The sequence below is a fragment of the Danio aesculapii genome, chromosome 17, assembly GCF_903798145.1.
Source record: "Danio aesculapii chromosome 17, fDanAes4.1, whole genome shotgun sequence".
Classification (NCBI taxonomy): domain Eukaryota; kingdom Metazoa; phylum Chordata; class Actinopteri; order Cypriniformes; family Danionidae; genus Danio; species Danio aesculapii.
Window position 1 is genome coordinate 24,801,075 of NC_079451.1, and position 13,111 is coordinate 24,814,185.

At 39.3% G+C, this 13,111-nt stretch overlaps 1 protein-coding gene across 5 annotated transcripts in view; it reads right to left on the minus strand.

The window, feature by feature from the left end:
• qkia (QKI, KH domain containing, RNA binding a) overlaps positions 1 to 13,111 on the minus strand; it is an 84,106-nt gene that overhangs the window by 4,528 nt on the left and 66,467 nt on the right. Inside the window, exons 5-7 of one of the 5 annotated variants that reach the window (XM_056476899.1) lie at positions 4,446 to 4,533; positions 2,516 to 2,914; positions 150 to 224 (exon numbers count right to left, since the gene is read on the minus strand). In XM_056476899.1, coding sequence (XP_056332874.1) covers positions 150 to 224; positions 2,516 to 2,914; positions 4,446 to 4,533 — 562 coding nt within the window. Of the gene's footprint in view, positions 1 to 144; positions 225 to 2,515; positions 2,939 to 4,445; positions 4,534 to 13,111 lie in introns of those variants that run through there. The other 4 variants (XM_056476898.1, XM_056476904.1, XM_056476902.1 and 1 more) reach the window with 4 other exon arrangements.

The window sequence follows — 13,111 nt, forward strand, 5'->3', positions numbered from 1 at the left end:
GTTATATTCATTTTTTTTTTAAACCTGAGTGTATCCAGAGGCATTATTTTTTATGTAAACATTTCCATAGTCAAAAATATGCAGTGTAATTATATACACAGACACACAAGAAATAATAATAAAAAATAGGAATATCTTTTCTAACTAACCTCTGTCTGCGGTCACTATCCTTTGGTAAGGATGGACCCGTGAATCATGTCTCCGCACTTTAGTAGCCATTGCACCTAGATTACAACAGGTCCATAAGGTTAGACATGGTTTAGTTCAGAGAAAACAAAAAACAAACAAATAAACAGAAACAAAGCCTGTGGAGCACAGCTAGAGCAGACAACCTGCCTCTAACACTGAAGCAGGGTACACTCTACAGTGATCTGATTCATTTAAGAGAATCAGTTGAAATTTAAACAGGCTAACTGTGAAACAGGCTTTACACGAGTTCTCATTTATATTTAAATATATACTCATAATGATTCTACATATAGAACATTCACAATTTTAAAACATTGGGTAGAATATGCAAGTTTAATAAACGCATACAAAGTAATAATATAACTTGCAACTTAAAATTACATAGTAATTGATTTGACTCACAAGATCCTAAAATAGTTTGAGACGGGTGGGCAAGGAATCATTGAAGAAAAAAAGTGTTTTATGAAAAAACAAAATCAATATAGCGAAAGCTTCAACATTTGATAGCAATTTGTAATGACATTTTGACACCCTGTTATTTATGTCTGACAGGACCTGACTCACGCTAGCTGCATTTCAACAAACTATTTAAACACTTTCTTCTCTGCTCACAAGAACGCACAAATAAAAAGACAAAAAAACTGATAAAAAAACAGATTAAAAAAAAAAAAGAGAAAAAAAACCCTAAAAGACTGGAACTACACGTCAGTGATAAAACTGAAATGAAAAACAGAACGAATCTACCTGGGATAACTATTGACAACAGTTTAAGAATTGTTCCATACAAATAGAAGTTGAAAAGTTTGTCTATTCAACAGCAAATCTTTCTATAAACTAAAAAAGGGGAAAATGCAATGCTTCTACTCCCCTTTTGCTCTATATATTGACAGTCAATCAATAAAACATTTTATAATCATCTACCTGAAACTGAACTCCGGATGTGAATCTAGCAGATATGATTTTTTTTTTTGTCTTGGTATGAAAATAATTTAAATCCATACTGGTACAGGATGTACTTTTATTCTTTACATAATGCTATACTTCTACATAAATGTATTTAAATGATTTAACATGGCAATGACACTATTGTTTTTTTTTTCTTTTGCTCTGTGTGAGCAGACTGAGGCAGATTGTTGAAGGAAGGGGGAATGAACCTTGAGGATGACAGGCATTTCATTCTCAATGATTCTCCATGTGGGCCTGCCAAGGTGTGCCAACTGTACCAAATCGCATAATGAAATCACAGAACAGTTGCTAAAGACAAATGTTTTTACTCTCCTCTTAAGAGAAATTCTGGAAGCTCTAAGATTTACCTTCGTCTATGTGTACGCCCACATGCTATGCTGCAACAGCAGATGTCCAACAAATCACTTTTGATTGCACAGAAGCCCAGTGAGTGAACAAGTGTGTGAGTGAGGGAGAACATGGTCTGGTCTGGGGGTGGTTTGATACTGGATCAATACTGTAAGTAAATAAAAAGCTGCTAAGCTAGTGAGTGTTTAAATTTAAAAGTGAAAACTCAGAACCATCAGAACAGCAGAAGATCCAAATGTGCCGACTGTACAGAATCCAGTGAACCATCACCAGAGCAGATCCAATCAAAAGCCAAAGCTATTCAAGCACAACACTGGGACTTCATGTTATTGACCAGCATGTCCACTTAAACAATTGATCTGTAAATCTTTACATAGCTTTGATGAAATGTGACGAGTCTGTGAAAGACGTTGTGAAGTGGTAGTTATTATCTCCTTTGCGAGCATTTGCAGAAGCCCCTCACTAGACAGGGGAGCATGGGTAATTCTCTCCGAATAGGGTCGGGCGCTCAAGTTCACAAGGGTAAAAATAAGACAATTGGATACAGTGAGAATAGTGGAAGAATTTAATGAACATCCCCAACGGGACTCTGGGTTCTCACTCACTCTCTGGCGCTCGGCACTGGTACCAAGGCCTGCTACAGCAGGGAGGAGAGAAATGATTTCAAAAGCCAGGAGAAATCCAAGGGGATCCACCAGTAGCCTGCCTGACAAAGCCTCCGGCAAGAAAGAGACGAGAAAAAAAAAAAAAAGATGTGTGCTAGCAAGCATATCGCGACTGTCTGCGAGAGCAAATGTGTGTGTGTTTGTCCTGAGAAAAGACTTCTTACACAGCAGCAAAAAATAAATAAATACATTTAGAAAGACAAATAAACCTAGTTTAAGACACAGGTAAGTGGTCCCTTTCCCAGCCCGTCTCAGCGGCATAACATGTATCTGTATTTATGTAACTATTGTCTTTAATCACTTGGGTTACCCAGACTGCTAGCATGAGCTAGTCATTACATATTTACCTTTCAGTGAGTCCTGAACAGGGCTGGGTGACGCCCCATCCAATATGCCCCCGTAAAACACCCCGGGAGTGCCCTCTTGCGGGACACCAAAGGGTGAAGTGCCAAGCCCCCACGCCCGCTTACCTAGGACTCCGCTGTGCTCGATGGGATATTCCAGCAGAGACGTGGGTGCCAAGGCATAAGGGTAGTCGTAGGGCGTGGTGTAGATAATGCCTGCATCAGGTGACGGGGGCACCAGGGTAGGGGTGCCATTGGGTAGCACAGTGGCCATCTGAGTGGGCCTAATGATGTTCATGATGGGGGTCCCTGCCGGAGTGGGGGGCCTGAGGGTGGCTGGGGGGAGGACCTGACCCGGAGGGGCCGCGATCAGCCGAGGGCCTTGAGCAGCCGCTGCCGCTGCTGCAAGAGAGAACGCAAGGGTGGCTGCCGTAAACCAAAGAGTGAAAGAGAGAAAGAGCGAAAGGGAGAGACAGGATGACACACAGAAAAAAGGAATGGAACAGATAGAGCGATAGGAGGAGGTTGGGTGTGTGAACGTGTACAATTTTCAGAGTAGAAAGAGGAAAAAATAGAAATGGACGGAAGTCACAAAAACAGATGTAAGAAAAGCACAGGCAAGGAAAAGGAAAACAGAAGCACACGAGAAGAGGGGAAAAAAGGGGGGTGGGGAAAAAATAAAGGAAAATTAGTCCATGCGATGGTCAATGAACCACAAAAAGTGACATTCTAAAAGCAAACTAAAACAAAGCCCACAACCAAAATCATTACATAAATAAAGAAATCAAATTAATCAAAACTAAAACACAAGGAGAAACTGATGATTGATCATACCAGGGCAAACCGATCATCAAAACAGAGGCACTAATACACAACACAGAGTAACTGATTTATAAAGCTGCACATCTGAACAACATCCTGCGGCGTGTAGAGGAAGCAGCACTTCACTGCTTTGCGTGATGTTATTTCTTATGGTTGTTCCTTTACACTACTTGACTTTCTACAATTGCCATAAGCTTTCCCACATGAATCAAAACCTCTACACGCCACTGGGACATTTAGTGCAGATGTGCAGAGGAAATACCCACAACACTGCTGAAAATTAAAAAGCTTGTGAAAATTCTGCACTGAAGCCAAAAAGAATTTAAAAAAAAATCTGTCTCTGAAAAAAAGAAACGTCCCAATCATATACATCCAAATATGCATGCACAAATTCATAAACCCATACAACACTTACATATACAAGGTCATGCTTTACAGAGGACTATAAAAACCCCAAAACCCTCTGTCATTGTGGAAATGTTATCACAGTAATGAATATGCATGGCATGGGCGGAGGCATATGCAAATATATTTGAGCAGTAATACACATTTATGACCTGAAGACAGTCTAAAACACACAATCATGCAGTAAAATGATTGTATATGCCACAACACCAGGATTATGCAAGCTGTGATTGCATTTGGAACAGCTTTGAAAGGAAGTGGGAGAGAGAAAGAGGGAGCAAAAGAGAGAGGGAGAGACAGAGGGAGGGATAAAGAGAGACAGAAATACTAGACTGTGGGCAGATGATTAGATGTTTTCATGAGGAGTCTGTGGTGAGCAGGATTTTTTCTAGAATTAACACTTGTGTCTGATGAACTCTCAAGTGCTTGGTGCTTTTATTAAATGCTCATTTATGGTTAGATAAGACAGCCAATGCATGTGAATGTGTGTGCATTTACACGTTAGTTAAGGTTGAACAATGGTTGGCTTTGATGTATTATTGTGTGTGCCCTTACAAACACAGATATGATTTTGTTTAAGCAAATCTCTTTAGTCACTGTGGAACAATCACAGCTAGTCACATAATTCCCTTAAGTCTTTTGATTTTGATCTGTATGTTTTTATAAAGTTTTAGTTGTAGCTGTGTGAATGTGTATATCCTCTTACGCGCTTTGATGTTGGTGTCTCTGTATGTTCCGTTCAGAATGGCCAGCTCCATCAGCTGCATCTTCTTTAGATTATCTTCTCCTTCCGCCTAAACAAGGGACAAAAAGACAGAGCAATTAGAAAGACTCTCATTATTCACACAAAGGATGACCAAGCACTTATGTAGAAATTGGGGAAACAGAAAAACTGCTGAAGCTCTGGAAATCAATCAGTGCTTCCCACAGGTTTGAAATATACTTGCGGTGGACGCCGGATTGAAACACTATTTACCCACATCACATAAATTAACTATAATTGACAATTATTATTTTTTTAAACAACTTTATTTATTATGACAATCTTATACACAGTTTCTTTTCAATGGGTTAAAGTAAAAAAAAAAAAAGACTGAAAAGAAATCCACTATTTCTCTTACTTTCATGCCATTTAGAAGCCATGGGCACCCACTGACAGGTCAAATCTACTTCTCTCTCTTTCAAGTTCAAAGCACACTTGAATGCCAAAGCATTTAGATGCGTATATAAAATAAAGATATCAAAAAAATATATAATATAGCCTAATGACATCAATTTATTAAAATAATCAGCAAATGAGAACTAAATGACAGAAAAACTCATACAGAGACAATCTCTCTCAAAAAAAAAAAAAAAAATTACAGGATTAAAATGTGTAGATTTAAATAAGGCAAATGCGTTGACTAAACATTACTAATGGTGTACATATATTTTGCAGCCAATTTAGACCAGTCATTTCATCCTCTCCGACTATATAGTCAAGTTTTTCTGAGTCATTTAGATGAATTATTGAATGTTTCTCTCTGTCAGCCGCTAAGCCAAGTGAAAGTAGGCTTAAGAAAAAAGGTAATGCAAAAACGCATACGATTAACGATCGACAGCTTTACAAAAAGCAAAAGCTGAATCCTGGACATTTTAGGAAATTTAGAAACCTGGTCAGACGAATTTTTAAGTGCCAAAAATGAGCATCTATTTGGGTTTGCATGTGCATGTGAGACTGTGCAAGTGTTGACAGTTCAAGCACACTCAGAATGAAAGGTGTAAATGAGAGAAGATTTTACACTACTTAATTGATCACAGATGTTTAGTTATATCAGGCAGGATACAAAACAGTGTAATAGGATAATAATAATAATAGTAAAAAAAAAAAGAAAAAAAAAAGGTGTCACTAAATATACTTAGGTGGCCGTTAATATACTTGGGTGGCCCGCCTTAGTAAAGTTAGTGGTAATAGTGGGAACAGTGGGAATACTATGTGTGGGAAGCACTGCCAATAGTGTTTACACGTTAAATAAAAAAAAACTAAATCTATGCATGTTAACAAAAAAAAAAAAAAAAAAAAAAAAAAAAAAAAAAAAAAAAAAAAAAAAACACCACCACACACTCCCCTTTTAAAAATGCCAAATCTGTTAATTTGACAAAAATGGGTGGTAAAATACTATGTATACAAAACACCTCTTTAAATCAATGTAAATAAGCAGGAATAATATATAATATAGTGCTTCAAGACACAAAAAAGACACTTGATTACTGAGAAAGGGTAAGAAAAAATCCAACGCGAGAGCTGCCGAAATAAATAAAAAAAAAATAATAAAAAAAATAAATAAATAAAATAAAATCGCATCACTAACTGGAGAGAGAGAGAGAGAGAGAGAGAGAGAGAGAGAGAGAGAGAGAGAGAGAGAGAGAGAGAGAGAGAGAGAGAGAGAGAGAGAGAGAGAGAGAGAGAGAGAGAGAGCACGGAGTAGAAGAAACCAGCTCAATTCCGATTTACACATCAAGCAACAGACACACTGGAGGGCTGCTATACCTTAAACTTTTCATGGTGGCTCAGAGTTTCCCTATCAGAGCAGACATCAAAGGCCAAACTACTCTGACAGACATCATTTGAGTGGTATTGGGCGAGTTGCCCTTAAGGGACTGCAGAAGTAACGCTGCTCTAGATTAGTGCAAACCTACACATCTACATGACTCAAATCAGAGTAATTTCCTCAATCAGAGAGTAAAAAGCAGCAAGAATAAAAAGCTGCACTAAAGCTAACGATGCCCCCGCATGAATGACTCATCCATTCTTGAGCACTTCAGTAATTCAATAGAGACACAAAAACATTCTCTTCTAGAAAACGAAGCTTTTGTTTGAACCTTTCAGATCAGAGGAGCTCGCGGTGAGCCAATGAAGATGCATCTTACAATAACACCACTCATGTGAAGACAGAAGAAAAGAAAACAGGCTCAGACTAATTGAATGCAGCCCAGAAAAAGTAAAGCACTCTTCATTTGTTCCTTTAACGTTCCCTGATCTCTTCATTGCTTCCCTTCACAGATTTTACCTCCATGAATCGTCAGAAAGCAGACCCTTTAACACTGGCCTACTCCATGCAATGTGAAAGAAACAGAACAGACATGCACCAACTGAAAGTTTCCAATGACCGAGCAGCCTTCCTGTCACACATCCTTCCTGCGCCTTACAAATGATGTCTGTTCACTCTTATTCTGGCCAGCAGACCTCAGTTTCGACAGGGCTGCTCTAATACTGTCTGAACTGACAAGGAGTCGGCCGCTCGACAAGAGCAAAGATCTGCTCCAGGGCCGATGATGGGTGAACAGCCACTATAGAATCACACCAATGATTCATGAAATAGTCTGTCAAGGTGAAAATGTGTGTCATTTACTTACCCCTCAATCTAGGCCTCTATTACTAGCTTTCCACATAAAGCAAAAGAAGATGATAGGTAGAATATTGCCTATTTTTTCTATTCAATGTGAATGGGCACTACAAAGCTCTATAAAGCATGAAAAAGTCATCATTAAATCTAGACTGGCACATCTCTTTTTGTGGAACACTTAAGTGTGATTTATGCATTAAAAGAAAACCCTTTTAATCTTTTAATCCCTTGCAACATCTCTTTTATGGTGACATGTATACTAGTGTAAGGGCAGGATAATAAGTTTGTCTAACAGGCAGAAGGAAAAAAAAAAGAAAATAAATAAAAATCTATAATTTCCTACACATTTCAATAAGCATACTCGCATGAATATGTCACAATCAAGCTTACCTCACACATACTGAAAGGTGAAGTTAAACATTTGATTGCCGCCTGGTGGCTAGCTTAAGTATAAGTCAAACCATATACTCTCTATGTACATGAAAGCATCAAAGGAAAATAATAAATAAATATAATTGCAGTTTAGATTATTAGTATTCTATATGACGCAATAAATCAGGGCGCAGGATTTTGTGTTCACAATTGTGTTCTTGCGGTTGGGTGTGCAGTAGTTTGGGCATGATCTTGACCACCACAGCACAGACTCAGGCTTTAAATTATGGCGACTTTGGATTAATTTTACAATAGTGGAAAGTAGGGGTGTCAAAATTAATTGTTTCTTTGGTGCACTAGGATGCAGATGTAGACAATTCTGTATCGGTTCAGCAATAGATTTTAACCAGTTATGTACTGACGTCATTTATCCCATATGTGCTATGTTGAAGCAGAATACTATGGCGAGGGAGGTGAGCGCGAGTAATTAAAATGCAGACACTCTGCACAATTCAGTGTGTGTGTTTCCTGAACAGTAATTCACTGATACTGGAGTTACAGCAGAAGCCCCTATTTCACTGCTGTGGAAAAAATTAAAGTAAACTCCATTTTTCTCTCTTACTGTGGCCCCTTTGACCTGCTGGCTTAAAGTTTCCTCTCCTCTCAGCTGTTAAAGCCATGTGGATCCAGACACAAGCGAGTTTTCTCCACCGCGTCTATTACAAACCAGCTGTGATTGCCGCATCCCTTTATCAGTGTCACTTATCAGTGAAAAGCGCCAGCACTTTAAAGCCCTTGTAGCCCTTTCTGTTGAGAGCATGACCAATCAGAGGCATTAACTCCTCGCTCAACAATGTTAAAAAAGCGGGATAATATTTACATTTGTTTATTTGCTTTAAGTGCTCATGTTGTTCTGTGCAAGTACTTTTGTACAAGTTTTGTTTGATGCATTCAAAAAGAGTGTTTTCTTGGAGCAGGTAAAACTAAAGGTACAGTTCATATATCTTACTGCTTGTATTAAAGGACAAAATTGTATTACAAATAGATATAAATTGTATTTAAAAATTATACATTTTAATACAAGAACTCTTGTGCTGTGAAGTAAAACAAAATTGTGGATGGAAAGCATCGTCAATGCACCGTGATTTCGCATTTAACCAAATCGATGGTATGATAAAAATCGCAATTGAACCATGAGACCAGTGTAGGTTTACATCTCTACTCGAAAGACGTGGAGACGTGAAGTAAAAATAGAATTAACAGCAAAAATAAAAGAAAGCCATGTGCCCATGTGGCATTGAACTAACTCGCATCCAAGAGTTTTAGAAGTGCTTATTTTGCTTTAGTATACTTGATTACAAACAGAAAAAATAGAGGAAATGGAAGAAAAAAAGAGAACCTAATCACCACAGCCATCATTATATAAACCATTATAATAGGAAAAACCATTACCCAAAATATCTCATAAAAGCGAAAACAAAACCAACTCGTTGTTTAGGAGATTAAAGCAGTGGGTCAGCGCGATGAGGAAAATCAGGGTCTAGGGCAGCCGAACCTATTAATTCCTCTAAGAGGAGTGAGGCAGAGGATAAACGACTCGAAAAAGCTCCAAAACACCATAAACTATCACACTCTCATTTCTGCTGAAGCAGGACTTTGTGCGGTTGGCTCAGCTCTAAATCCAAATAACAACATCTCAGTGCTGGCCGTGAAAGCAGATGGAGTCGATTTTCTCTCGTCCCACAAACGAAGACTTTGTTTCTGGCTCATTCTGCAGGATATTTAATGAGGCTGCAGTACTTCTGGTCACTAAAAGTAACTCCCCACAGGTCTCTGGTGACACAGGGGTTAGTGGAGCACAGACTTCCAGCGAAGGCCGATGACGCTGCTCTTCAGAGTCACAGTAGTGTGGAGATTTCTCATTGAAGTCAGGTCAGATTTTTTGTCCCTTCCCTTTTTTTGTTTATCACTCTCTTTCTTCATTTTTTCCTCCCAGGCTAGGGACATTCTCAGGATGTTTGTACAAAAAAAATGCTGATATTATTTCAGGTGAGAAAGGGAGGAAGGAAATAAAGGAAGTGTGGCTGTGTGTCATCAGATGGGGGTTGGGGGAGCTCAGGGGAGATGTCCCTCTGATTTAAGCTACAAAAGCAGACACTGAGAGAACGTTTCCAGACACACTGGGTGTGAGAAATCAGGGAAGGCCGCTCAATAATCCTGCTCTATCCACAGGAATCAGATTCAATCAATGGGGTCTATTTGTAAGGGCAGCAGAGTGAAGCGGCTCTCATTGGCTGTAGGGGAGGACAGGGGACAGTAGACTGTGACAGCAGAGCTTGTGAGCACATCAATTTTGTTACACACTCAGAAGTACAGCATTTCCTCTCAATAATGAAACGTTTACAGCCCTTTCCAAATCATTTCCTCTTTCAGTGCAGATTTGTGCACGTTTAAGTCCAGCAGAGAAGCTTGCATGCATTTATCCTAAGACAAATTTACAATATAATTCAAAATCACTCTATGTCCGGCCACCAAAAATAACACTGTTAAACTAGAGAAATCTTTTTAAAAGACAAGACAAATTTCTACTTGACATTACACAATTTCCCAAGGCTTAATGCAGTTACATTTGTCACTTCCTGCCCTTTCGACTGCCGCTTCAAGAAATCTTTAAAATCCACGCTAAAAATGTACATGCTCGAGATTTTTTTTATCCACCTCAGAAACAATGTCAAAAACCTTGACGGCATTGTAAAAGCTTCCGGACGAACCTCAGTCACCCAACCAGTGAAGAGAGATTACTACATATGACAAGCAGTTACAACACACTTCTGCTGTCAACTGCGTAGAGGTAAAGCTCTGTAAAAGCTCTGACAACCGGCTTGAGTAGAACTAAACCTGTGAGCTTGTGAAATATTTTGAGTAAAGCTCAATCTTTTATTTTATTCGGTTTGTTGACGGAACAGAGTGCTTAAAATTTGGAGCAAAGCACAGATGTGCGTTTGTGGTGGTAAACAGAAACCTTTACTTTAAAAAGAGCCTGCAAGAAGATCAAAAGTTATATAAATGAAAATTCAAATAAAACCAATGAAACAATAAAACCCAAGCTAAAAAAAGGGAATGAATTTATTTTACACTATTACAGCATCTAAGGCTAAATTGATGGCGAGAAAGTTAATCCATGCACAAGTCAGTAGAGAGTAGTGATGGGTCGGTTCTAAACGATTTGTTCATTTAGATCTTATAATCATTTCGTTCATTTTTCGAGTCCTCTATCGGGTGAGTCGTACGTTCATCACGTGACAAACCAATCGTATGCAGTCAGAGCCAGAAAAAGATCTGATTTGTTCATTTCTTGAGTCTTCAGTTTTAAGTAATCTCTTTACTTGCTGTCACGTGATGAAGGAACGACTCAGACACAAAGATTCAAAAGGTGAATTAATCATGAGTGTTTCCGGCTCAGATGTGTGCGTTGGTTAAGCTTATATGGAACCGTCAGTGTCAGGTGAACGAACGACTCAAATTTGAAGCCAGAAGAGGTGATGAGAGTTAATCATCATTAATAAATGAAGGATTGTATTCTCTTTCTTGGTTTAGTAGCATTCTAGTTATGACTTTTTTGTAGTGTGATCAATGTTTGGGCTAGTTGTAGACGTGTTTGGAAGCATCTTATAACATTTTAATGCTATTTTGGCAAATTGAACAAAAGGAACAAAATGACTCAAAGATTTGTTCATTTTGATGAACGAGACTCAAAGGGCCGAGTCAATAAAATGATTCGAACTTCCCATCACTAGAAGAGAGAGAATTTAGCTGTACATTGGGTAAGCATTGTGATATGTTGCAGAAATTTTCATCCATTCTTTCTGAAAGCTGTTTTTAAAGCAGTGACATTTAAACAACAAAAAATGGATTCAACAAAATCAAGCAAGCATTCTCACGGTGCACTTAATTTGACTACATAATCTGAAAGCCAGGCCGTTGCATCTCTAGGGTGAAAATGCAAAAGTGTGTCCCTAGAGCAGGATTCAAAATGTGCAGCATACACAAAAAATAAAAATAAAAAAGTCCTCTGTCTGAAAAATGACCACTATATAATATGTAGGCCATACTGGAGTGCGACAGCTGTATTTAAAATGCTGCACAGCTGTTTACATGTACTAGACAAAGGCATCCATACAGGATTACACTGGATTTTGCCAGAGAAGGTTGTGAGGACAGATCAGACTAAGCGAACACACAAAATAAAGCCCAACAGAAGATGAGGAGGGAGGAGTGCAAACCAAGAGAGAACATTAAAATGATCCACGATTTCCATTGGTGCAACACACAGTAAAACCTTCAGTCTACTCTCTCTTGCTTTCTAATTTCCCCTCCTCTCTTCCTCTTCCCCACTCTCTCTCTCTGCCAGACGATGTTTTGTTCTGCTCCTATGATCCTTTAATGCCACCCAATCGAGCCGAGAATATCTTGAAAGGATTTGGGAAGGCTGATCTGGAGGTTTAAATACCGCCGGATTTGCATCAGATTCCGAGATTTGAGAGTCAAAGCTGAGCCGTGCGCTCAGTGTCGCCTGGGCTGTCAGTTTTGGACTGTGACCCAACCTCATCCGCTCTGCAACCCCCTTAACCTCATGATTGGGAAAATGGCAGGAATGAACCAGGGAAAGAAGAAAAAAAAAAGGCCTGAATAAATAAGTCAGCAAGTCCCAATAAAAGCAGCACTATTATGACTGCCCCTTGAACATGAAGCGAGGACGGATGGACCATGCTGAGTCTAATATGAAAACAGCGATTCCCCAATGGCCTAGCGAAGGTTACTTCACAGTCAAGGTTAGCAGCTGCAAAACGAATGCACAAAATGAAGAGTGTTGGCCAGTGCAGTCAAGGTCTCTGTGATGGCCAAACTGCTCTGTGGGTCAGGGCCAATATATTAGCAAGCAGAAGGCACAGAGCCCTGATATACCAATGCATGCTGCGTGAAAAGATGTTTCGCTTGAGTAAAATTAGAAAACATATTGGAATTGAAAGTAACTGAGTTCACACACACAATCTTGATGACGTGTTCAATTTTGCTGACTTCAGGAGACACTGTGTACTGCCAATGTGAGATTGCAAATGAAGAGTAATGGAGACGTATTGAGCCAAATTGCAACCCAAAGCATCTGGAGAAGGTCAGGATAAACTAAGAGGAAAAAAAACTTCTCAGATCAGAATGATTGCTTGAACATTTCTAAGAGAGTACATGCTCAACATGCAATTAAACATCGGTTATCATATACAAAAGCTCACATACGGCCTAACACAATCCGGTTTGGTCTTCGAAAACAGTGCAAGATGAAAGGAATCCAAAGCTGGCTCTCTTTGAGAGATTGTTTCGAGAGGACTCTCTAGATGCCAGGGCTGATCCTAGTGGTCCCCGTCCCTAACAGTCTCTGAATGAGCGGATAATTAGCCCAGACACCATGTAACAGGGGTGGGAGTGCAGAGAGCCAAAGGGGGGCACAAAAACATCCCCGTAACTAGGCTAGCGCACAAACACTGGCGTTTCAGTCTGTAGCTATTCTCCCCAAAGTAAAAGGATTAGTGGCCTGTTCAAAGGAAATGCAGTTGGA